General features: G+C 39.2%; 1 protein-coding gene across 8 annotated transcripts in view; it reads left to right on the top strand.

The window, feature by feature from the left end:
- NFATC1 (nuclear factor of activated T cells 1) overlaps positions 1 to 24,799 on the top strand; it is a 161,470-nt gene that overhangs the window by 97,569 nt on the left and 39,102 nt on the right. For 5 of the 8 annotated variants that reach the window (XM_075213193.1, XM_075213190.1, XM_075213194.1 and 2 more), the window contains one exon: positions 17,842 to 18,531. The exons of 1 other annotated variant lie outside the window; for it this stretch is intronic. In XM_075213193.1, the coding sequence (XP_075069294.1) occupies positions 17,842 to 18,531 (690 nt within the window). Of the gene's footprint in view, positions 1 to 17,841; positions 18,532 to 21,550; positions 21,593 to 24,799 lie in introns of those variants that run through there. 2 more of the 8 variants (XM_075213195.1, XM_075213196.1) reach the window with 2 other exon arrangements.

The following is a 24,799-nucleotide window of genomic DNA, read 5'->3' as shown; positions in this document are numbered from 1 at the left end:
AGTCAGCCAATGACCAGACACCACACACTCGTACTATTTCTGGCCTTTTTAACATAAGGCTGGGAGTACTCATGTGATGCAGTAGAATAGCGTAGCATGGGTAACATTGGAAAGTGATTTTATTTTACATAAAATTCATTTTATGAAATATGTATACATACCTTCTACCTTCATCATTGAAGTGAAAGATACACTTTTATGATGAAATTAATTTAGAATGCTGCTCATTCCATGGGGGGTATTCAATTGACAGCGTTACTCCTGAGAATAATGTAGCCCACGCACTATTACCATTACTACAGTAATAGTGCGTATTATTACCGCTAGTACGGTAAGTTCAATGCTGATTTTTCCTCCCATTTCTGGGAGCCGATGGCAGAAATCCCGGCTAAAATTACTGCACTAACGGTAGTCGTGTGCGGGCTGCTTTATTCTCGCGAGTAACACTGTCAAATAAATCCCCCCCTCCCCAAATGTCTCTAATGCAGCCTATAAACGTGGAGATCTGGTGGTTTTGGCTATATATATGTCCAAATTCTCTTTACACACATAGCTTTCATACCTTCCAATATTCATACATGTTTTTAAAAAGAAAACAATCGAATCCACCAGTATAAAAGCAGACATTATTTGTTCACTATCTGTGAAGATGACTCACACGTTTACATTTCTTATTACACTACTCAAACCTCCAACTGCTTGAAACCCTTTGTACCTATTTCACTTATAAGCATTATTTAACGGGCAGACTTTTTTCAGAAGACGTTTAATCCCATGATGCGTGGTATGTTCTACAAACAGCAATAAAGGCGTACAAGGCTTACCTGATGAAATACTGCTTAAAACTATTAATATTTTAAGCTGGTTTCAATAAAGAGGCAACACCTGCAGCCGTTTGTGTGGCTCTGTTTCTGGACTGAAGTAACTTTCACATGTTTTTTTTTTTTCTATAACTGTTACATTAGCCCAAAACATTGAGCCTGGATTCCTGAGTGGGGGGAAGCAGTCTGAATAGGTTCTTTATACTTTGACATTTCAGGCCCACACCCTGACTTGTTGGCTGCCCCAGCTGAACAGTTTGCTGTGACTAAAGTTTATACCATTTAATGCATTTTACAACTGTGAGAACACTGAGGAACATTGCCGGTGTAATATGTTTGTATTTAGCTCACTGCCATCCACATCTTCTGTAGCCTAAACCTAAGCCTCTAGTTTAGTGTTTGAGCTTCTAGGACCCCTTGGTTTGGTGTACTGTATGTACAGAATCAAGCTGTTGCTATATTATGAATACATGATAAAATGAGACGATAGACTAAATGTTTAGTGCAGAGTTCTGCTGAATCTGTTAGTAGTCACAAAAGAATACATTGTATTAGAGGTGGGGTTTTTAAGCATGGCAGCAATTGGTAAACACATTGCTCCACTGGAGCTGTGAAACTTTTCAGAGAACTGGGCAGAATGGAAGGATATGCTTCGGCTGATGATTGCAGGTCCTCATACAGACAAATGAACTGAAAGCTAAAAGGCAGCATATGCGCAGGTCATGATATGCTCCTGGAGAGCTGACTGCTGCATATTAACTGAGAAGACTGGCAAATCTGAAACTTATTTAATTTTTCCTTAAAACCTTTCTGATACAGTACATGTAGATCTGTCAAATGAATAACACATATAGGCAAATCTAGGGGGGTTTTCCTAGTGCCTGGAACCCCCCCTCCAAGCCTGGGGTACTGTATAATTGAGGTGGCTGGACCCTGCTCCTGCTTCACATGGCTCTGCTTGAAAAGGGAGAGCTGTGTGCACCTAACAGTAGTGCACGCAGCATTGCCCATGTATATTATGGGGATAGGGAGAGTTGGAAAGCAGCCAAGCACTATCTTAAAGTATAGCCACACCCCCATGCATGCTGGTCACACCCACTGTTGGGGCGGTGTGGAAACCCCCATCTACAAATCCTGCGTTTGCCCCTGACACAGCTAGAACTGATTGCCCAGAGCTACATATCCAAACAACGCGAGTAGAACAACATAACAATGGGCACAGGCAGTCGAATAACATCTAGAAGAAGGTCTCCACCTAGAGAAGGTCATCCAATTGAATCTGTGTAAAAAGTCAATATCAAAGTGCTGGAAGGACCTGTTACTGTAAGACACACAAAGATAAGTGTACAGAGTAAGCAGAATGGAGAGGATATAGAGATTTAATGGGCAAAACACACACTGCAGGCACCACATAACTACGGGGACTGCAGAAATTGGACACAAACATTACAATAAAGTGCACATTTAGAAGAGACCAGCAGAATTTGCATATATAGGAGCAGTTGGAAATGTAAAAAAGTTGAGTATTGTGAACTTAAAGGGGGGAGAAAGCAAATACCATTAAATGTGAACAGTCAAACAAGCATGCAAGTAAATTACATACCACTCTATATTTATAAACATATTTTGCAAAAAATATGATATTAATTAAAAAGAACAACCATGACTACAAGGATATAGTGGTAAGAGACTCAAAAAGTAGGCAGGTGTATGTTATATGTCATAAACAAAAGCCTCAATAGTTAGAGATCTTACAATTTACAAGAAACTAACTATGGTAAAATGAATAATGAATATTGAAGGGACTGAACGCCACCTGACAATGTATAGTTCAGGAGCACAATGCAAGTTTGGGCTGTGTTGCCAGGAATATGCACATTCTTGGAGTACGACCAGTTATACATCATCATCATCATCATTTATTTATATAGCGCCAACATATTCTGTAGTGCTTTACAATTGGGGACAAACACAGTAAACTAATAAACCAACTGGGTAAAACAAAGAGGTGAGAAAGCCCTGCTCGCAAGCTTACAATCTATGTTGCAATGGGAGTTTGATACATGAGGTTAAGTCTACATTTTGCATTTCAGTCCAGCCAGACTGCAAAGGTAAAAGTGATTTGTAAGCTAAAAGATCCCGTCACACAACAATGTTGGTCAAGGGGTAGTTGTCTTGTGTGAAATTGTGTAACGGGTGGTAATAGGGTAATCTAGTGAGGTTAAGAGGGTGGTTGAGGAATATTATAAGCTTGTCTGAAGAGGTGGGTTTCAGAGAACGCTTGAAAGTTTGTAGGCCAGAGGAGAGTCTTATTGTGCGAGAGAGTGAATTCCATAGAGTGGGTGCAGCCCGAAAAACTCCTGTAACTGAGAACTGGGAATGGGAGGATGTAATGAGAGACCCAGATCTTGTGCAGAATGGAGTTGCCGAGTTGGGAGATATTTTGAGACAAGAGAGGAGATGTATGTTGGTGCAGCTTTGTTGATGGCCTTGTAGGTTGGTAAAAGTATTTTATATTGGATTCGGTAGAAAACAGGCAGCCAGTGTAGAGACATACAGTGATTCAGCAGAGGAATAACGATTTGCATGGAAAATCAATTGTGCCACTGCATGCAAAATAGATTGTAGGGGTTTGAGCTTGTTTTGGGGAAGACCAGTAAGGAGGGAATTGCAATAGTCAATGCGGGAGATGATAAGTGCATGAACTAAGGTTTTTTCAGTGTCTTTTGCAAGATATGTGCGTATTCTGCAAATGTTTTTTAGATGTACATAACATGATTCAGATATAGAGTCGATGTGAGAAACAAAGGATAGTTCTGAGTTAAAGATCACACCTAGGCAACGAGCTTGAGAGGTGGGGTTTAAGGTCATGTTATCAACAAAGATAGAAATGTCAAGTATGCTCTTGTTGGTGGGTGGGAATATTATTAACTCTGTTTTAGAAAGATTGAATTTGAGTTGGCGAGAGGACATCCAAGATGAAATGGCAGAAAGACAGTCAGTTACACGGGACAACACAGATGTCGACGGATCAGGAGAGGATAGATAAAGTTGGGTATCATCCACATAGAGATGATACTGAAATCCAAAGGAGCTTATTAGATTTCCAAGAGAAGTGGTATAGATAGAGAACAGCAGAGGACCTAGCACTGAGCCTTGCGGTACTCCAACTGATAAAGGAAGTGAAGCAGAGGTGGCCTCAGAGAAATTAACAGTGAAAGAGCGATTAGAAAGGTAGGATGAGAACCATAATAGGACAGTGTCTTGAAGACCTAGGGATTGCAGTGTTTCTATGAAAAGAAAGTGGTCAACGGTGTCAAATGCAGCAGAGAGATCCAGGAGAATTAGGAGAGAGTAATTAATATCATATTTTTTGCAAAATATGTTTATAAGTATAGAGTGGTATGTAATTTACTTACATGCTTGTTTGACTGTTCACATTTAATGGTATTTGCGTTTAGTTTTAGCAGTGATCAGATCATTGACAACCTTAGTCAATGCAGTCTCTGTGGAGTGTTGTGAACGAAAGTCTGACTGAAGAGGATTCAACAAGTTGTTTGTGGAAAGGAAGCGTGTGAGGCGAGTGTAGGCAAGTCTTTCTAGAAGCTTGGAGGGGCACAGGAGCTGAGAGATTGGTCGGTATTTTTAGAGAGAACTTGGGCCGAAATCTTGTTTTTTCAGAATAGGAGTAATCACTGCATGCTTGTATAGTGATGGAAATATGCCAGTAGAGAACGAGAGATTACAGATTTTAGTTAGAGGTGAATTCAGCACAATACACAGGGATCTACCAATTTACAAGGGAATAGGATCAAGCGGACAGGAGGTAGAGTAGGAAGATAAGAAGAGAGTAAAAATTTCCTCATCATTTGTGGGGTCAAATGAAGAGAGGGGGTCAGAGGGTGGTGGGAAGGAATTGAGCTGATTGTTTGTCGAGGAAGAGGATGCCATTTCTAGTCTGATCTTTTCAATCTTGTCCTTGAAGTAGGAAGCAAGATCCTGGGCACTGATAGTAGAAGGAGGGTTTGGGATTGGGAGGATTGAGAAGAGATTTAAATGTGTCAAAAAGGCGTTTGGGGTTAGAAGCCTGAGCATAGATAAGAGATTGGAAGTATGTTTGTTTTGCAGTGTCCATAGCATTTCGATAGGAGCGGTAGTTAGAAGTATATGTAAAGAATTCATTAGAGGTATGAGATGTACGCCAGTGACGTTCTGCTTTACGGGAAAGTTTTTGAAGATTACACGTTGCTGTAGTATGCCACAGCTAAAATCGAAGTCGACGTGTAGTATGAAGAGTCGTTGTAGCCACTTGATCAAGGGCTGTTGCTAAGGTTTGGTGAAAATGAGGTACTGCCATCTCAGGGGAGGAGAATGAAGAGATAGGGGAGAGAAGGTCTTGGAGAGAGGTGGAAATTTGTTGAAGATTAATAGAGTTAAGATTTCTGCAGGTGTGAGGAGGCTTGGCATAGTTAGATAGTAGAGAGGTAAGAACAGTAGGGGTGAGTGTGTAGCTGATAAGGTGATGATCCGAGAGGGGGAAGGGTGTGTTAAGGAAATTAGAAACTGAGCATAGTCTAGAGAAAACAATATCAAGGCAATGGCCATCCTGATGAGTAGATGATTCAATCCACTGGAAGAAGTCAAATGAGGAGGTTAGAGAGAGTAGTTTGGAAGCTGCTTTGGAAGGTGGGTTTTCAATGGGGATGTTGAAATCACCCATGATGAACGTGGGGATGTCTGAAGATAAGACGTGAGGCAGCCATGCAGAGAAATCCTCAATAAATTGTTGGTGTGCTCCAGGGGGGCGATAGATCACCGCAACATATAGAGAGAATGGATTAAAAATGTGAATAGCATGTACTTCAAAAGATGTGAATGCGAGTGATGGGACATTTGGTAGAACTGTGAATATGCAGTATGGGGAGAGAAGTAGTCCAACCCCATCTCCTTGTCTGCCTCCAGGTCTGGGGGTGTGGGTGAAATGGAGACCACCATGTGAAAGGGCTGCAGGTGAGGCAGTGTCTGATTGCATGAGCCATGTTTCTGTTATTGCCAGAAGGTTGAGTTTTTTTGAGAGGAAGAGGTCATGTATGGAGGTAAGATTGTTACAAACAGAGCGTGCATTCCAAAGGGCACATTTAAAGGACTTAGGAAGAGAGAACAGTTCCATAGTTATTAGAGAACGTAAGAGAAAATCACTATTATTGTGTTAGTTCAATGGTAGCAGTGGAAAAGACACCAAATCTGCATAGACCCAAGGGACCTAAACCTGGTTGTAATGAGAGAACACTATAAACCACTAACATTTGATGACATCTCATACAAACTGAGAGCAGCAGTGTCTTTCAGTGTTCTTGATGCCCAATCTGGAAACTGGCAACTAATACTAGATGGACAGTAGTAAAATAACCGTTTTCCAAATACCATTCTGGAGGTACAGATTCACATGCATACCTTTCTGGAATCACATCTTTACAGCAAATGTTCCAAAAAGGTACATGAACTAATAGAAGGGTCCAAATGGGTTAGAACTAAACATTGATGATATCCTGGTACACGAAAAAGCAAGGACTGAACATGACACAAACGTGTATGCACTGGTAAAATGCGGGGAAGCAATCCACTCAAACTTAATTCTTCCAAAATGCAAATAGCAGTACTGTAGGTGTCATATTCTGGGAAAATAATAAGCAATGAAAGCACTCATGGAGATGTCCCCAGCATCAAATTGGGAAGTCCTAGAGACTGTCTTGTTCAAATATTTCAAAGAACTAATAGTCAAGCAAACAGAAACATTATTAAGTTTCTTTTATATCAAAGAAGGTACTGTCATTCAAATGGATGCATCACAGAGAGGACAAGGCTCGGTGCACACTCAAGAAGGTAAGCCAGTAGTCTATGCATCACGTGTTATGGCGAAACAGATTAATTGTGCACTAATGGAGATGAAATGTTGACTACTGTATTGAAAAATTCCATCATTTTATTTATTGTCGCAGAACAGTGCTTGAAACAGGCCACAGGCCATTGGAACACAGACTCTAAAAAACATTGACAATGGCTCCACCTCACTTTCAAAGGTTGTTTGACTCTTCAGTACATTATATACCAAGCAGAGACTTCCCAAAGACAGACAGGTTATCCACTGCATTCCTATTAAGAACGGATGAACAGGAAGAGCCTTATCTGAAGAAACAAGGGTATGGCAATATAGCACCTCCAAGTGACATACTTCAAATGTGTACAAACAACATGTGACATATGACCTGTAGGTAAATGCATTCCATAATTAATGATTGTCGGCACCTGCAGAGTGTGTTGTCACAAGCAAATGAGTACATATACATTGGTAACAAAATTATGATTCCTAAAGGACTATGCAGTGAAATTTTAGCAAAAATACTTCATGGTCACCTGGTAGCAGTGTTGAAAAGACGATGTGCCAGCAATAATGTGTTTTGGCTCATAATGAGGACATTGGTAAGTTTATAGTAAATTGTCAAACGTGTCAAACAAATTAAAGAACCACTGAGGCCTTGGGAAATTTCAGCACGAACACGGCAAGTTTTAGGATCAGACATGTTAACATGGAATGAGAAGACATTGTTATTTATAGTATATTACTTTGGGTAGTTTGAAATTGGTAAGCTGCAAAAACTTCTAGCAAGCACATCAATATCATATCACAAATCAGTATTGGGAATAAATAAAATATAGACCGAAATTCACAGCCTTTAGTCCAAACTTCCTGCAATCAAACTATCTGGCATTAAAATATGTAATCATTGTCAAGGACATTCTTAAAAAAAGCAAAAAATGGAACAAGATCTACAGCTTGGGTTTCTGGACTTCAGATACACCAATTGAAGGAAAGTGTTTTTTTACCTGGTTAATTACTCACAGGCTGACGGTTACAATCAGAGAAGTTACTCCCAGAGAGAGTCCCTTTGCAATATATACATGAATGTAAAGAAAGGCACCAGGGGACGCAGAGAAAGTATTTCAATAAAACTGCCAGGCCATTGTCAGCACTTGACTCAGGACCAGAAGTAAAATGAAGAACAGATGGGAAAAATTGGCTACTGGCAAATGTGGAAAGGAAACAGAGACATCGCAATGTTACTATTCCACAATGCCAACTCGTAAACAGATAAGGAGGGACTGGATTTATCCGAACAGGTGTCATGAGAAAGGGGCACTGACCTCAACTCAGTTTGTTTCAAGCAGGCTGGTGGGGAAGAGAAGAGTGGAGTGCGGGTGGGACTCTTTTGTGGGTCCTCCAGCAGTTGCAGCGAATGGAGCATGGAAGGTAAATATAAATGACTGTTTAAGTTTCTCATTGTACTCCACCCAAAACTAATGTTTTATCTTTGAGTGGAGTTATAATTTAACTTGAAATATGGTGGCATGCCTTAAAAGAGTACGTGCAAAATTCTATTGAGTTGAAGCAGTTCTGTAAGTAGAAGGGCTCCAAGTTGTTGTGAGGGATTCATGGACAGTTACATGAAACATTTTATTGAACCTTAAGACGAATTATTTGCAACCGTCTTCTATTTAGATAAGAATGGTAGTAATTAAGGCTTCCAACAGAGCAATATGGGTTTTAAAGCATAAAATTGCAGTTGCAGTAGAAGTTTATAAGCCTTGGAAATTTTAGTTTTTGTTGAAGAAATGTAATATATATTTATACTTTAATACCAACCCTCTGTGATTGATTGTATTGCCTATGTTTATCCCAACATGTTTCAAATAATTTACTTCCAGAGAAATGTTCAGGTACTAGGGATCTTAGAGTAGACTTGATTTTAAATCAATATGTGGTCTCCTTTAAGCACACATTATTAATCAAAACTGACAGAAATTGAGACACCTGATATGATGATGTCTACATTTTGATTTGTAATTAAATAAAAATCTGAAATCCTATAGCAGGATGTAGATGTGGTTAGGTCAGGTAATCTATATTGTTTTATGTAGTGTAAGTGAGCTACTTAAAATTAGGACACAAATGGGTCGTATACATGTACACTCACATGCATGTAATTGAACAGAGCAGTAGCCTGCCTGAGTAGAAAGTAAGAACATGATGAGATGATCTGTTGTCTTCAATTTAAAGTCATAGGCTATATCCTTATCTCTGTCTACATTATAAGTGCTCAGATCTATGGACCTGACTATTGTGATATTTAAATGGGATCATGAGAGCAAAATATGCCCCCATGTCGTTATTAACATTTTAGTAAAATAGCATCTCTGATACGCATGTGGGTTTACAGAATGCTACCTCCCATCACTGCTTCTTCATAGTCCCTCTTTTTCAGTCAAATGTATAGATGTGATTGGGCAAACCTGATTTTATACTAGTATCCCACTATGAGTGTAGTGTAGGTGATGTAGGCTCTTCTTATATAATAATTTGTTTAAAAAATTTGTTTATAACAGTCTTCTTTTGCTGAAACATTGGAAGGTATGAAAAGCTAACAGGTTGGATAAGGTTATAATGCACATTGGGAATAGTTTGGGCCTGATTCATTAAGGCACGCAAAAGGAACATATTATGGGGGGTATTCAATCGTTGCTTTTAACGCGCTAAAACAAAAAAAACGAGCGCTCGAAAAATATTACAGTTTTCACGGTAATATGCGCGTAAATACCGTTAATACGGTAGTTTACTCGCTGAATTTCATCTCGCAGCTCTGCGAGATGAAATTTAGCGAGTAATTACCGTATTAACGCTAATATTTTTAGAGCGCTCGTTTGAGAGCGTTAACGGCAACAATTGAATACCCCCCTATGTCTCTTAAAAAAACAAATGCACGTGAATCGGGCACACGCACATCTGTAGTCATTAAGCAGCAGATGTAAAGATATGTCTGTTGTTGAAGACAGGTCTAGGTCCACTCTGTTCTACCAGAGAATACACTGCAGGATGCGTCCAATACATATGTGGAATATAAAGTCCCAAAAGGCACAGATATGTAGTCATTAATATAATCATTATTTTGTTTTGTTTTGTTTTCCAATTTCTTCCCCCATAAAATACATCTATGAGGATGTAATTAATGTCTGCTCTACATAAAATACATATTTACAGTTGCTCCTTATTACTAACACATCTTCTAGCACGCATACGCAGCCATCATCACTAGTAATCGGCACTTACACCCATAGCTGGTGCGGGTAATATAACAGTAAAACATGTATCTTTGAGTTGCCCAAACCTTGAATAGGACACTACTTCGAGTGTTCAAGCTTGGCATACCCTTACTGTACATTGCCTACATGCATACGCCCAGACCCCTCCCCATTCCGCCCAGAGAGTGCAGTGCTCTACATCCTTCCTCTGTAGGCTCCAGCTGTAAAAGTGGGGGAAGTGGGAGAAACATGCGGGGGAGGTGCGATTGGCATGTGGGGAAGTCTAATGGGCATGAGGATAGGTCTTACAGGCATGTGGCGAGGCCAAAAGGGCATATGGGGAGTACTGATGTGCATATAAGAGGCATGTGTTGAGTTCCGGGGGGCATGTGGTGAGGTCTGGTGGGCATGTGGGATATTTGTGGGGCATATGGGAAGGGTTGAGAGGAATTTGGGGAGGTCTGAGTGGCATGCCGGGGTATGTAGGAGGTCTGAGTGGCATGGGAGAGTTTGGAGTACATGAGGGGTCTGGGGCTTATGGGGTCTCAGTGCATATGGGGCATTTTGTGACAAGTGGGGCTCGGAGGGCATATGGGGCTATTTTGGAGCAGATCAGAGTTTTGAGTGGCAGGTGATAGAATTTTGAAGCACGTATGGGGCATATGAGGATGAGTGATGTTTGTGTGCTGGGGTTGTTTTTGGGCAGTTTTATCATTCTTGAAGTTAAGGGTAAATGCTCTTTTGAAGGAGTCCTGTATATGCGGCCTTGAAGTATATCAGGTTGCCAAAGACTCCTCTATGCTCTCCCATTTCTAAGATAGTCATTATGTAGTTCAGCCTATGTCGGGCCCCTATGTCGTTTGGCATATGTCTGGCCCCTAATCAATTTAGTTTTATATATTTTTCTGATTAAATACAATTTTTTACTGATTTTACTGATTTTCTCTTACATACAATTTCTGAACTCCTTCCATATTTCTTTTCAGTTTCACATTTGTCTATGTGCTCAATTTGATAAGCATAGACTTAGGGAGGCCATGTTGTGGCACCTTTTCTTCCTTTTTTGATCCAATAATCGGGAAGTGGACTAGGTTTGGTCTGTATATTTCCATGTATCTTTTCTTATCAGCAACTTCTTTACTTTAACCTTCCATGACTGGTAGGTAGCTCTGGTGTTTTGTCAGATTGGCTACATGTTCTGTCAGATTTGTCAGATTGGCTACAGTGAACCTCATGGACTTACTATTAGCAAACATTTTCCTTTTTCCATGTTGCCCTGGGCGCATAACCTGCTAGTAGACGACAATTCAGTACATTGTCCAGGTGAATACCTCCCAACTGTCCTGATTTAGAAGGGATGGTACAGATTCTAGTGGACTGTACCGTCATCCAGACTACTAGGACTTTTGTCCAAACTACTAGGACTCTCGAAAGATATGTTCACTACACCCCCCCTGAGGGATCTGATACACCACAATGTGATGAGGTCATGCCCCCACATGGTGTGACCACACCCCCTTTCAGAGACACACCACTCCAACGTGAACAGTTAACATGTTAGGATGTTCGCAGGCGTACTGAAGTAAGGACGAACCGCTGTTCTTTACACTTCAGCGACGCACATCTCAGTCCACGAGTTTCCTGTTTTATTTTTTATTTGTTTTTTTAAATAAATTTTACAAATACAACACCACTGTAGAATGGTTTCCCACAATAAACATATGAATAATATTTTTTCTAACAAGATCTAATTTGATCCAGGACACCATAGCAGCAGTCGTTAAATAGGAAAGGCTGTAGATTTTTCAAATGAAGGTAAATGTGACCCCTGCTACAACTGTTCAACATAAAACCAACTAATCTATGCAGCCTAGTTTAAAGCTTAAACATGATGAATCGGCTTCTCCAACCATGGACACTTTATTTCTTATAAAGATATTCACTTGAATATGGATTATGTATATATGTATATGTTCTTATAAATGCATGTATTATAAATGTACTATAATTCTGAACACTGATGTATTTATTTGTTCCTTTTAGTAGAAAACCAAACAACATTTTGCCCGATGTCATAATTCAAATTAGTCTAACTCTGATTGACTATATACTTAGCTAACTATGTTACTGTGAGTGGATGTGGTCAGGCTCTGATGGATTATAATGCAGTTCTGCTAATTTCTGAATACACAAACTATATTGTACAGTTACAACAATAGGTCAGTTCATTGCATCGCACGGTTGCTTACTCCAGTCATGGAATTGCCTTCCAGTACTGTTTTTTACCTACAAATTTTGACTGGATTAAATGGCTTACACTTGTGGAAGAACTGAGACGATATGTTTTACTAAGAAACAGTTTTTAATACAATTAGTGTTATCTTGTAAAATCTACTGCATCCAGTGGTATTCAGATAGATAGATAGATAGATAATGTACATATATAGATGCCATGTTCTGCTTTTTCTGCACTGTGTTAAGTGTGTTAATATTTTAAACTAAGGATACATGAGCTAGTTAATTTTTATTATAATTTATTATGGCATATACCACTGGTTTTAACTTAAGGCAATTAAACTGTAAGCTTAATACAGTAATTTACAGTACACATGTGCACAATTATGTTTATTCTCTCATTCTTCTTTTCCACTTTCCTCCTTTTTGACATCATAACTCATTTTTGACGGGCCATAAAGTAACAGTCACCTCACAACTTTATTTTTGTGGGAGAGTGAGCTGAGCAACCATGTTGGTGACAGAAGGCTTAGATATTGATCTCTAGAGTGAAGAGATTAAGGGGGCATCATAAGTGATTCTAGAAAGAGCTTGACTTCAAATCAATGCTTGTGTCATCTCTCTTCTTCAGCCACCACACAGTGTTCACTGGAGTGAGAAGGAGAAATCGAGTCTCTTTTTATAACTAATGGTTATAGTAATAAATGCTTAATGTCAATCAAATTGAGTTTAGTTTTTTGTGCATTAATCTGCTATTATGTGAAGGACGTCATGTTTCCTAGTATTTTCATTTTTTTGTTATTATTAGGGGTAAAATAAGAACTGCAAAATCAGCGGGCCTGCAATGCTTCTTTGTGCACTCAAGTGTCTGCCATTCCATACTGTGCATCCTATTGTATGTATTGTGGTAAGACTCGATCTGTGGGATCTCTGAGGTGGCATAGAATTCAAGTCCTTTTGTGAGGAGAATAGACCATCCCGCAATGTAGGAATATCTTCTGTAAATGTGGTCTCTCCACTCATTTATCTAATTTAAATAATTCCCAAATCTTATTTCTGCACTTCAGTGCGAAAAGTGGTACCTTTGTGCACCAAATCCTCACTTAGGAAGGAATTCCTTCAATCCACCCAACTCCTCTCAGTAGCTGAGGCAAACGTTTGCACACCCGAGGACTCTACCACCTTGTCCTACAAATCTGTGTGCTTCGCCGTAAAACTATGTGCACGTGTGCAAATTTAGGCATGTGACATCATAAATGAGTATTTGTGCAGCATGGTTTCACTTTTGTGATTTGTAAATGACTTTTAGTATGTTGTACTAAGAAGTATTAAGCTCTAATGATTTTCATTTCTTTGTTCACGATATGTTTTAATTTACCAAACTATTTTTGTGATGTCTTTTATTTGTTTTTTAGCATTTTGGATTATTTTGCCGGTGGGGTTATTTGTCTGTCTGTATATGCCTAAACTTGTGTTGGGATGCATTCTAGAAAAATAATATTCATTGATAATTTAGGATTGTCTTAGATTAATGTAAAGAAATCATCTTAAATGACCATTTATTATTATTATTATTATTATTATTATTATTAACTTTTATTTATATGGCACCACAAAAATTCCGAAGCGCCGAACAGGAACAACTAATAGGACAGTACCCATTTCTCTTTTCCCTTTTGCCTCCAAAATACTTCAGAGGCTCGTCTGCAACAGTCTCACCACTTACTTTTTCGAACACTCCCTCCTTGATCCAATCAGTTTTCCGCCCCCTCCAATCCACTGAAACTGCCTGGCTAAAGTCACCAATGATCTCCTCTTGGCTAAACCCAGAGGCCATTTCTCCCTTCTTATCCTCCTGCACCATCCTTTCCTGGGTCACCTCCTACCTTGTCAACCCTTCCTTCTCTGTTTCCACTTCTGTTTTGCTCTCCCCCTTTTCCACCCTTCTAGTTGAGGTCCCACAGGGCTCTGTGCTTGGATCTTTACTCTTTTCGCTATATACTTCCTCCCTGGGTGAACTCCTCAGCTCCTTTGGCCTCCAGTACCATCTTTATGCTGTCGACACTCAACTCTACTTCTCATATCCTGATCTCTCTCCCTCCCTCCTCTCTAGGGTGTCCATCTGCCTCTCTGCCATCTCCTCCTGGATGTCCTCTAGATTTCTTAAACTTATCATTGCTAAAACCGAACTCATTGTCTTTCCTCCATCTAGAACCACCTCCTCCTCTGACTTCTCTATCACTGTTGACAATTCCTCTATCTCGTCTGTTCCCCATCTTCACTGCCTAGATGTCATCCTCGACTCCTCTCTATTCTTTGCATCACACATTCATTCTCTTGCCAAATCCTGCCACTTCCAGTTACGTAACATTGCTCGCAGTCGGCCCTTCCTCTCCCAGGATGCCACCAAATCTCTCATCCACTCTCTGATCATCTCTCTGATCATCTCTCGTTTGGACTACTGTAACTCTCTCCTAAGTGTTCTAATTGACTGGGTCACCTTAATGACACCTTAGGTACAAATGACTGTAAAGATTTGCTGCTGGTCAGAAAGAGAAAGTTTAATAGCCACAAAAAGCTTAAGCACATGGCGGAAGTTTCAAATACACAGGTTTGGCTTTTACAGCCTTCCTCGCTCCTGGTAGCTTTGAACGTTTCATTACAACAGTCCTCACTGCATTTCCTGCTTGCACTCCATAACCTCACACATCAGCTATATATTATTTGACCTAGTTTATCTCTATACACGATCAAATACCATCTGGTGTATTGTAATTGTTTTGTAACCCAAACACTGCTCAAATGGTTGGTCAACTAAATCACATTTTGCTTTCTGGTATCCTGTGCCGCTTTGTCATATTTGTGATGTCATAAATACCATTACAGGGGCGCACCCATGAGGGGTTTTCTGGTGCCTGGAAACCCCCCTTCCAGCCTGGGGCACTGTATGCTTGAGGTGTCTTGCCCTGTGTATATGATAGGGATAGGAAGAGTTAGAGAGCAGGCCAGCACTGTCTAAAATTTTAGACACACCCCATACTGGTCATGCCCATTGGCGGCATGGTGTGGAAACCCCTCTCTAGAAATCCTGTGTTTGCCCCTGCATAAAGAAAGGAGATGAGAAGGTTGCGCTGAATCCATTGTCTGTTATGGTAAACAATCTTCCCTGCATCATTGCCCCATCTCTAATGATCTCCTTTTATCATATAAATATCTTTAATCCACATGCATTACACATCATTCCCTTTATCTATTCCTAATGTTCTTCCCAATTGATCATTTACAGTAGTTATTCACTTGGCGTAGTTTAGACACAACAGTGATATGATTATGTATTTTTCACTCTGCTGGTTCATTAGGTCATTGGAAGCCAGCTCCTTACTATAACTTGTTACTTTACTACTAAGTCTGTGTTCTAATTTGTGCATAATGTACAATGAAAGGTCTACATTTACATCCAAGTGATTGACTAACAACGCAGACATGTTAATGTGTGACATAAGGAGGTCACTAGAGAAATGTCTTTCTTTAACGAGGAAAGCTGAGTACAGACTCAGTCAACACTACCTCACAACTCTGACATTTCCCATCAGTCTGACCTTCCTGTAACATATATTTCAGACTGTTTCAGCTGTGGAAACACTGAAGGCATAAATGTAACTACTACTGACATCTTCTCTAAGACATATTCCTCACACTCAGCAGAGGATAGGTCTAGTTTGGTACTTTTTTATGGCGTCAGTACTGAGCTGTTTTATAAATGTCGACATTCCTTTTTTTTAACGATTTACTATTTTTATTTTGTGGTCACATTTTAACATTTAATTTCAAGGTAGTTGCTAAATCTCTGTACAGGGTTCTGTAATATAATTGGAGCTGTATAAACAATAACAAATAAATAATACATGAATTAAATGCGCTGTTCAGTGTTACTCTGATATTCCATTGCAGCTTTGGTAAACAGTAAGGTGCAATGGACTATTCCCCCAATCAAAAACGACATAAGCCACATACCAAGGCTCTTAGGGGCATATTTATCAAACCATAAACCATGCGGAAATGGCATTTTTAAGTATCACTTCAATCTAACAATAGCCTAAAGCAGATGATATAATAAATATCTCCTGTATTAGTTTCGCATTAAACCGCAGTCCACATAATTTTCAATGGGGTCTGCGATGTGAGCTTCACCCCGAAAAGCCGTGCTACCCTATGGGAAGAGCATCAAAGGAGAGGGTTCTTTGTATCCCACTTTGTATCCTTCATGCTCTCATTCAGATAAGGGATGATATTTAATGCCCATTAATAAATAGGCCTTTTAGTGTGCTAAACTTGATGGGATGCAAAATAAAATCCAAATGCTAGAGTCAATTGCATATTGACTATTGTCACTTATCTACCCCATGTATGAGTCTAAAGTATCTTGAAAACTGTAAACCAATTATATGGCCTCCTAATATTGTAGAGCAATGCAAGATTAGTAATTGCATAAGCTGATATTTAAAGATGTCTGCCTTTACTAAGCAGGGGGAACATATATAATAATGAGCATATTTAATTAATTTATGTTTTTTAACTGTTATTTCAGGCAACTTATTTAGCAATATATAGACTTATTTTAAATATCTTACAGTCCTATATGTTATATGCCTGTTTCTTTTTAAATGACAATAATTGACAATTTTTTTAGATCCTTTATTTTAAATAAGAATTTTGATACAATTTTAGTGAGTGGCCATAAGTGTGCTTTATGATCACAATCATTTGCCACAAGAAGCCTATCAATGTACCGGTATGTAATTCTGTGATCATATTTCTGAAACATAATCAGAAGTGTTCCTGGTCAATTTTACCTGTCCCAATCTCTGGTCATTTAATATAATGGGACATATGATTTTGACTAACTGCACCTCCTTTGATCAAGAGTCTGTAACCTTCACCTCTTCAGCTGTCAAAATGCAAAACCATGAATTTAACCTGTTGCAAAGTATAATAGGAGTAGCTGTTTGCATGAATTGCTGACATGTAGAGAGACTGTTGGTTAATTTAGAGCATAATCCTGTAATATGATGTTGTGGACAAAGAAATCTGGTGAGCATGTCCTAGTTCTTAGTAGCTGTTAATCTAAACACATTCAGCAGCGCAAGACACTAACATAATCTTAGTTGCCGGTGACATCATAAACCACAACTGCATTTTACTTGTGTATATTTCTTCCTTGATTAATTTGAATCTGTTTAGTCTGACAACGATTTTACCAAACACACAGACATTTATCAAGTGGTTGATCGGTAGCAGCAGCAAAAGCAAAAATACATCCAAGTGAATTTTTTTGCTTTGATTAATACAAATCCATGGAGCCCTTGGGTCCAAAGCTTCTTCAGCAACATGGCTATTTGCAAATAGATTTTTATAGCACATTAGTGCTGGAGGAGATTCCAAAGAAAATAGTTCTTTAGAATATTAGAACCAGCTGTGACTTATGCTGATGACTCATACTTTTTTTTTTATTGGGTGGGAGAACGAGGCAAAAGACACACAGAGTCTTATTCAAGACGTTGTTTGTTTTGCAAGGGGTATCCTAGCCACAAGCCAACTTGATCTTACCAAAACGCAACTCATGTTTATTTAATTTTTTCTCTCCTAACAGTTCCAATTATAAAAACAGAGCCCACTGATGATTATGAGTCAGCTCAAATCTGTGGCCCAATGAACCAAGGATTAACTCAACTCTCCAAGTCATACTACAGCCAACAGATTTTGATGCCCTCTGATCCTGGTTCGTGCCTTGTATCTGGCTTCACGTCTTGTCAGCAAAGAAACACTGTGATGTCATCATCTCCAAATTCAAGCCCCAAGCTCCATGACCTTTCAACTTCTGCATACAACAAATGCATCTCGAATCCTGGTCACACTCAGCTAGGACTTCAGCAGCCCACTGGAGGTGTCCCCACCATACAAGAAGTGCCACGATCTATAGTTGTGCACCCAAGTTCACCCGATCTGTCATCCCACATCATGCTGCAGCCGCAGGTGAGTCTCCATCAGAGCAGTAGCTGTCCCCTTGGTTACCAACAAACAGTCTATCCCATCAGTCCCTCTTCTCCAGTTCCGTCTATTACCCAAGAGCCATCCTATTTGCAGCCCTGCAGTCCAACTCACTCATCAGTAATGGGCCAACCACAGCACCAACAGCAGAAGGTTCAGAGAAATGAATCTCCAACCACTCAACCACTGTCACTGCCAGAGTTGCATGAGGACAGTAATCATAATTTGGCCCCTATTCCTGTAACCATCAAGTGTGAGCCTGAGGAATTGGATCAGTTGTACTTGGATGATGGTAAGTGTTCCACAGCTGTTGAGGCATTCATTCACACTATATTGCTGTATCAGTAAGTTCTTTATTAACCAGATGCTTTCAGGAACACTCATAAATTAACAGCGCTAAGAACTGGTGCAGAAATATGTCCATTTAGAATTAATAAAAATAAGAAGAGGGAATTGAAAATGTTCCTAATGTAGCATTTCTCATACTGTGTATTTTAAGCATTAAGTGCCATTTGCAACCACAGAGGTAGCTTAACCACCAATTGCTACACAAAAGTAATTGCAACCATATGCTCTTAGCTCATGCAGGTGATTTGATAAAGTCTGAGTGGAAGTACAATAAAATGTCTAGCAATGAACAGTCTAGCTCTCCAGTACAAACACTGTAGTAGCAGAAACATGCCACATAAATGTAAAATGACTGCATTCACCACTGTATTCTAGAAATTCAATAACACATCGATACAGAAGCCTTGTTTTATTACTTGATGAGGGAACTGTTTTTTATTTTTATAAAACAGATGAAATGTAGCACAGTTGTCTGGTTTCTACAGTTTACATTAGTTGAGAGATGTGCTGATATCCAGAAAACTGAAGAGAAAGGGCACTCAGCTTATGTGTCAGGTCCCTGCAGTGTCTGCTAAAGACCACCATTGCTGCATAGTATTTAAAGGTGTCAGATATTTAAGAGGGGGTTGCAAAATTTTTAGTGAAATGGGTCTAGACTTAGGGGTATATTTGCTAATCTGCAGGTATGAAAAAGTGGAGATGTTGCCTGTAGCAACCAATCAGATTCTAGCTTTTATTTATTTAGTGCATTCCAAAAAATGACAGCTACAAATTGATTGGTTGCTAAAGGCAACATCTCCACTTCTTCAAACCCGCAGTTTAGTAAATATACCCCTTAGTCTTGAAATGGAAAACCGGTCATAAACTAGATAGACATGAGTTTGTCTTATAGTTTCAGTTAGTACATAACGAAAGCAATTTAACTGTGAACCTAACATGTAGATGTCATATATGGTACAATTAGTCAGTTTATGATTATTTATGTCTTCTTTTGCCAGGCAAAGATAGGGCTTGATTGAGCTACAGTCCAGTTCCTACTTTTCTTTTTTGAAATTTACTTAAATAATATAGCTAAATAAAGTCTCATGTCTCCATAGCAATGTAACAAAAGGTTAATCAAGTACACCACTTGGATTCTAATATAGGATGTATATTCAATATCTAACTGTATCTTTATAAATATAATTACATAACTATAATATACATGTATTTGTTGTCTAAATACTGCCCTTGCCAATTTCTTCTGTGCCTCTCAGTTGCTGCTTGTAGAGCAATGTAAAACTTTATAATATGTAAATGAAAAAAAGAGTAGAATCCTCTACTGAACAAGTTGTCAGGCTTTGCTTCCAAAAGATTTATAGGGATATTTTGAAAGGTTAATCTGAAATGTGATTATGTGACCTCACCGAGCTTTGATTTAACACTCACCACTGTGTATCCCAGAGTACCCCGACCCCTGTTACTTTTACTGTGATACATGAGCTTTTTATTTTGAATAGGATTATAATTCACAATTGACTTGTCTGCTTTAACTAATTGAAGCTAAGGAACATCTGAATCTGATTGTCTTTCAGGGAGAAAATATGTATATAACAAAACAGATTTCATTGTGTCTATCTTTTTTTTTTGCATAAATCTGGTGGATTTAGGTATGAAAAAAAAGTCTGGAGTTGCTCTGTGCTTGAGTAACAAGGCAGCTTTTTTTTACTATGCAGACAAAAACAAATTTCCTTATTACTACAGCTGCAAAGTTCAATAAAAAATGTCAGACTCATTTTAATTCTTTACTTTAGTTTGAAATATGATTCCTAAACTCTTACTAATGAATTTTACTAATATAAAACAGCTCCGGTGATTATTTCTAGGAACAGCCCATGACTTCAGTTGTGGGGCTACAGCTTCTATGGTTCTCAGCCAGCTTGAGGCTGCTCAGTAACACCTGAAGGCATCGGTCACCTGCGCCTTTATTTAGAACCTTCATTTGTAATCACCCAAAGGGCCTGGACACTGACCAGGGTGTTTGCCACTGTAGAGCCATTGCAGTATGTGCCTGTGTCCTTGATTTTAAGCATTTATTGTTTTATTTGCAACAAGTGCATATAACTGTTGCTAAACTAATGTTAGCAATGTCATCCCAGCGGAACCGGGACAAAAAAGTGCCCAACCAAGTTCACTACATTTGTAATTGCTGCTACCATGTAAGTTACAAGTGGCGCCATAATTGCCAACTGTCCCTAATTTCCAGGCGTGGTCCCAGGCTTTATATACTTAATTTTCAATATTGACCAATCTAGCTATGCAGTTGCTATTTTTGGTATGCTGGATGCAATCATATTTTTTTTTTTATTCCCTGGGTTTAATTCAAGTCAGACGGGAGTTTCTAAAATGCTACAAAAGGATATAAAAACAAAGTTAAATAAACATGCAGTGATTGGTGGTTATAGTGCACCAAAGTCCACTTGGACATTATCACATACAATGCACTTAGATAACATATGATCAGCAGCAAAGTGTCCCCGGGAATTAGCTTGAAATGCTGGCAATTATGTGACATTAACAAGAGGACGAAAATTGATAACTATAGCTACACTGTTACATAATCACACAACAGTTTTAGAATATTAAGTGTAATAAATCAGTTAAATGAAAAGTAATCCATTAATGACCTGCTTACTCTTTTTGGTACTCGGTATGGACTCTTGATGCCAGGTACTAGCAGAGTCCTTATATTTCCCTATACTTATTTCCTACTTTCCATTCCACGTTATTTATATATCTCTATAGTTATTTCCTACTCACTGGACTGTAGTCACCACAATGAGGCACAATCTGAGGCTGGTAAATAAAAGTTTTATTACACACAGGTCTTTAGGCTTTATATTAATATTTTTGTGAAACAAGGCCATATTGTTCTACATTATGCTATAGTTGTAACTGCTTTTATTTTCCCCAATGCTTTACAGGGTTACCAGCAACACCAACCTGAATGAAGTTAAACAGTGCCTGCGTGTAAACAGTAGCTCATGTTTCTTATTCTTTTGGGATTTTTCAATCTTGAGAATGTGTTGTATGTTGAGTCTGTACAGGCTAAAACATATGTTTATGTGTGTATGGAGCTGGTCAATTGAATGCATGTGATCTGAGCTCTCTGAGATGGTTATAAATGGAAATATAAAAGAAGACTCATCAACATTAAAGATGAAGTAACTAGTGACCAGGTGAAAGATGACAGACAGACATTAGTTTGAACAAAGACGGAATGTCAACAATGCCTGCTTTGTGTTTTTAATCATAAGAGGTCATACAAAATGCAGAGTGAAAGCTGAAATAGCTATACTACATGTCATATAAGTGCTTATGAACTTATACCGGTATTTCTCATGTGTATTTATGTTACTCTAAGAGAAATAGGAGGCGTATTGGATGTATGTGCGGTATACTTGTTTGTTAATCTGCTGTACTTTATTCTTCTTGTAGAGTTTATCATAGATTGTATAGTATTGAGGGCTCGGTGGATCAATAGTGCTTACAAAATTGTCACTGGCCACTTCACAAGTTGCAATTAGCGTGTCCAAGTTCATTGATGAGCAAGTATACTTTCTGCAGAAAGGCTCAATAATTCCAAAAAGCTTGGTAACCAGGGAACATAAGATATTTCAGTATAAGTTTTAGTTTATTTATTTTTATATATGTCTGACTTCAAGAAGGTCCAGTCAGCTCCTAACTTTGGCGGATTGACTCCTGTATACTAATATTCTCCCAACCTGCAGTGGGATATTAAGAGGAATATAGCAATAATGTTTAGCAGCAATATCAGTCACTACTAGGCTCAAGAGGACTGAAGGCCCAGCTGCAACCCCCTATGTGCTACATGGACACATAGTAGGTATGACCGGGACCGGCAAAACATGGGGAGCTGGCATGAGGAGGGAATCAACCAAGGGATAGGGTAGAAAGCATTTGACAACTCCCAGTGAAACAGACAGCATGAGTGGGATTTACGTTGTGCTTGTGTGCTGGGGAGATGTGATGTGGGCCTCTGCATCTTACTGTCTTCATAATATATACATGAGATTAACAAGTGATACTTTAGGAGAAAACTGAAAAATTCAAATTAATTATTGTAGACTTTTTCTTCCTTAAATAATTGACCCAATAGGTCGATTTTGTAAATAGAAGTATCCAATGGTACATACATGGGAAAACGAGTTATCAGCAAACATCAGCGGTTTTAAATTACATTAATGCAATATGTATAACAAACAAGAAACTTAATAGCTTCTTGTTGATCTTATTGTTTGCAAAATAAGTTCATATTATAGTATGCAGTCAACAATATATGCTATATGTAATGTATAATAATAACATTGTTTTTCAAACACTTCTCATCCTTGTCATCTGTCAAATAAACAATACAATAGACCCTCCCTTCCACTCATATCCCAGTCTTCTCAGAGCCTGGTACTTCCATTAAAAAAAAACTTTTGGCCCAATAGCAGACCACCATCATGTTTTACATAGAGAAACTACTTGCAGTCGGAATGTTGTAAACTGAAAAAAGGACTTTAGACACCACTCTCCTGCTAGTTGCTAAGGGGAGCCGTCAGGAACTGGCATTAACATCTATGAGACAGCTCCCTACATACTGATTTGATTATTGTGTCAGCCAGGAAATTGTAGAAATAGGGTAGATGGTGACTACATCATTGGGGATGGGACAGGGGTTCAGTTATACACTAGCCACTATGTTGGGTGGAATGGTATGCTAAACACTAGCTACCAGATTGGCATGTATAGTATACACATCTTGGCAGGACTGCTATATATTAGCCACTGGCTTGGAAAGTCTGCTGTACATCAGTCACCCAGATTTGAGTGCTTTAAATACTAGCCATTATATTGGATATACTAGCCGCTGAATTGGAAACTTGCTTTATATAATAGCCACCAGAATGGGCCCTGCTTTGTATACCAGTCACTAGATAGGCTCTTGTTTATTAAGTTGTAGGGACCCCAAGATTGCAGATGGCAGCCCACCACAGGCACTGATAAGCTCTACAAATGCTTCCCTCAGATTGCCAGCACTAGAGTGTTTGTAACTCAGCACTCACATTGTCTGCTTTTTGTAGGCAAATGGAGCATGTGAAAGCAGTATTTAATACTGTCACAAAGCTTACCTGCTCCACACTCCTGTCCTGATTTCCTCTGCCCATCACTGCACTAACTAGGGGAAAGATCTAATGCAAAGGAATAGCCCAAGGAGGCAGTACAAGCCTTTAACTCTCTCAAGCAGGCTTTCTCTTCTGCCCCGTCCTACTGCAACCCAATTGTCAGCAGTCTTTCTTTCTTGAAGTCGATGCATCTTCTTCTGGGGTTGGGGCTGACCTCTCTCAGCGTGACTCTTCTGGGAAGCTTCACCCATGTGGCTTTATCTCTCACAAACTTCTCTCTGCCAAAAATAATTATGGCATAGGCGATTAAGAGCTTCTAGCAATCAAAATAGCTCTCTCTGTGTGGAGACATCTTCTGGAAGGTGCTTTGTTCCCCAGTAACCATTTACACTGATCACAAGAATCTCCTGTATTTACAGTCAACTCAGTGCCTGAATTGCTGCCAGGCAAGATGTTTTTCTCCCAGTACAACCTCATACTCACTTATCGTCCGGTATGCCCGGACGATAAGTGAGTATGAGGTTGTACTGGGAGAAAAACATCTTGCCTGGCAGCAATGCTCTCTCCTATTCCTTTGACCCCTCTGGTGCAGGACCTCCAGAACAAAATAAATTTATTTTGGACTCTAGAAGTGTGGTGGCCTTAACTCCTGCAAGATCAACCTTCTGCTCCCCAAGTAAAATCTTCATTACTCCTAAATTACGTATAAAATTACTACATTGGGCTCATACTTTACGTTTTCTCTGGCCATGCTGGCATTAAGAAAATCTGGGAATTACTCAGAGTTACAGGTGGCCATCTCTCTGTCTCAATGTTAAACAATTTATTGCTGCATGTCCCATTTGTGCCCAACACAAAGTGCCTCAACCAAGTCCATATGGACCCTTGATTCCGTTACCTGTTCCTGATCGTCCATTCATCTAGGTATGAATTTCATCACAGAGTTACCACCTTCCAAATCCTGTACAATCATATTGGTCATTGTAGATCGATTTTCCGGAGCTGATCATTTTGTACCTCTCAAAGGTCTTTCCTCCGCTT

The sequence above is a fragment of the Mixophyes fleayi genome, chromosome 5 (genome assembly GCF_038048845.1).
Source record: "Mixophyes fleayi isolate aMixFle1 chromosome 5, aMixFle1.hap1, whole genome shotgun sequence".
Taxonomy (NCBI): Eukaryota; Metazoa; Chordata; class Amphibia; order Anura; family Limnodynastidae; genus Mixophyes; species Mixophyes fleayi.
Note: the sequence above shows the minus strand (reverse complement) of the source record. Positions and strands in the feature narration are given on the sequence as shown.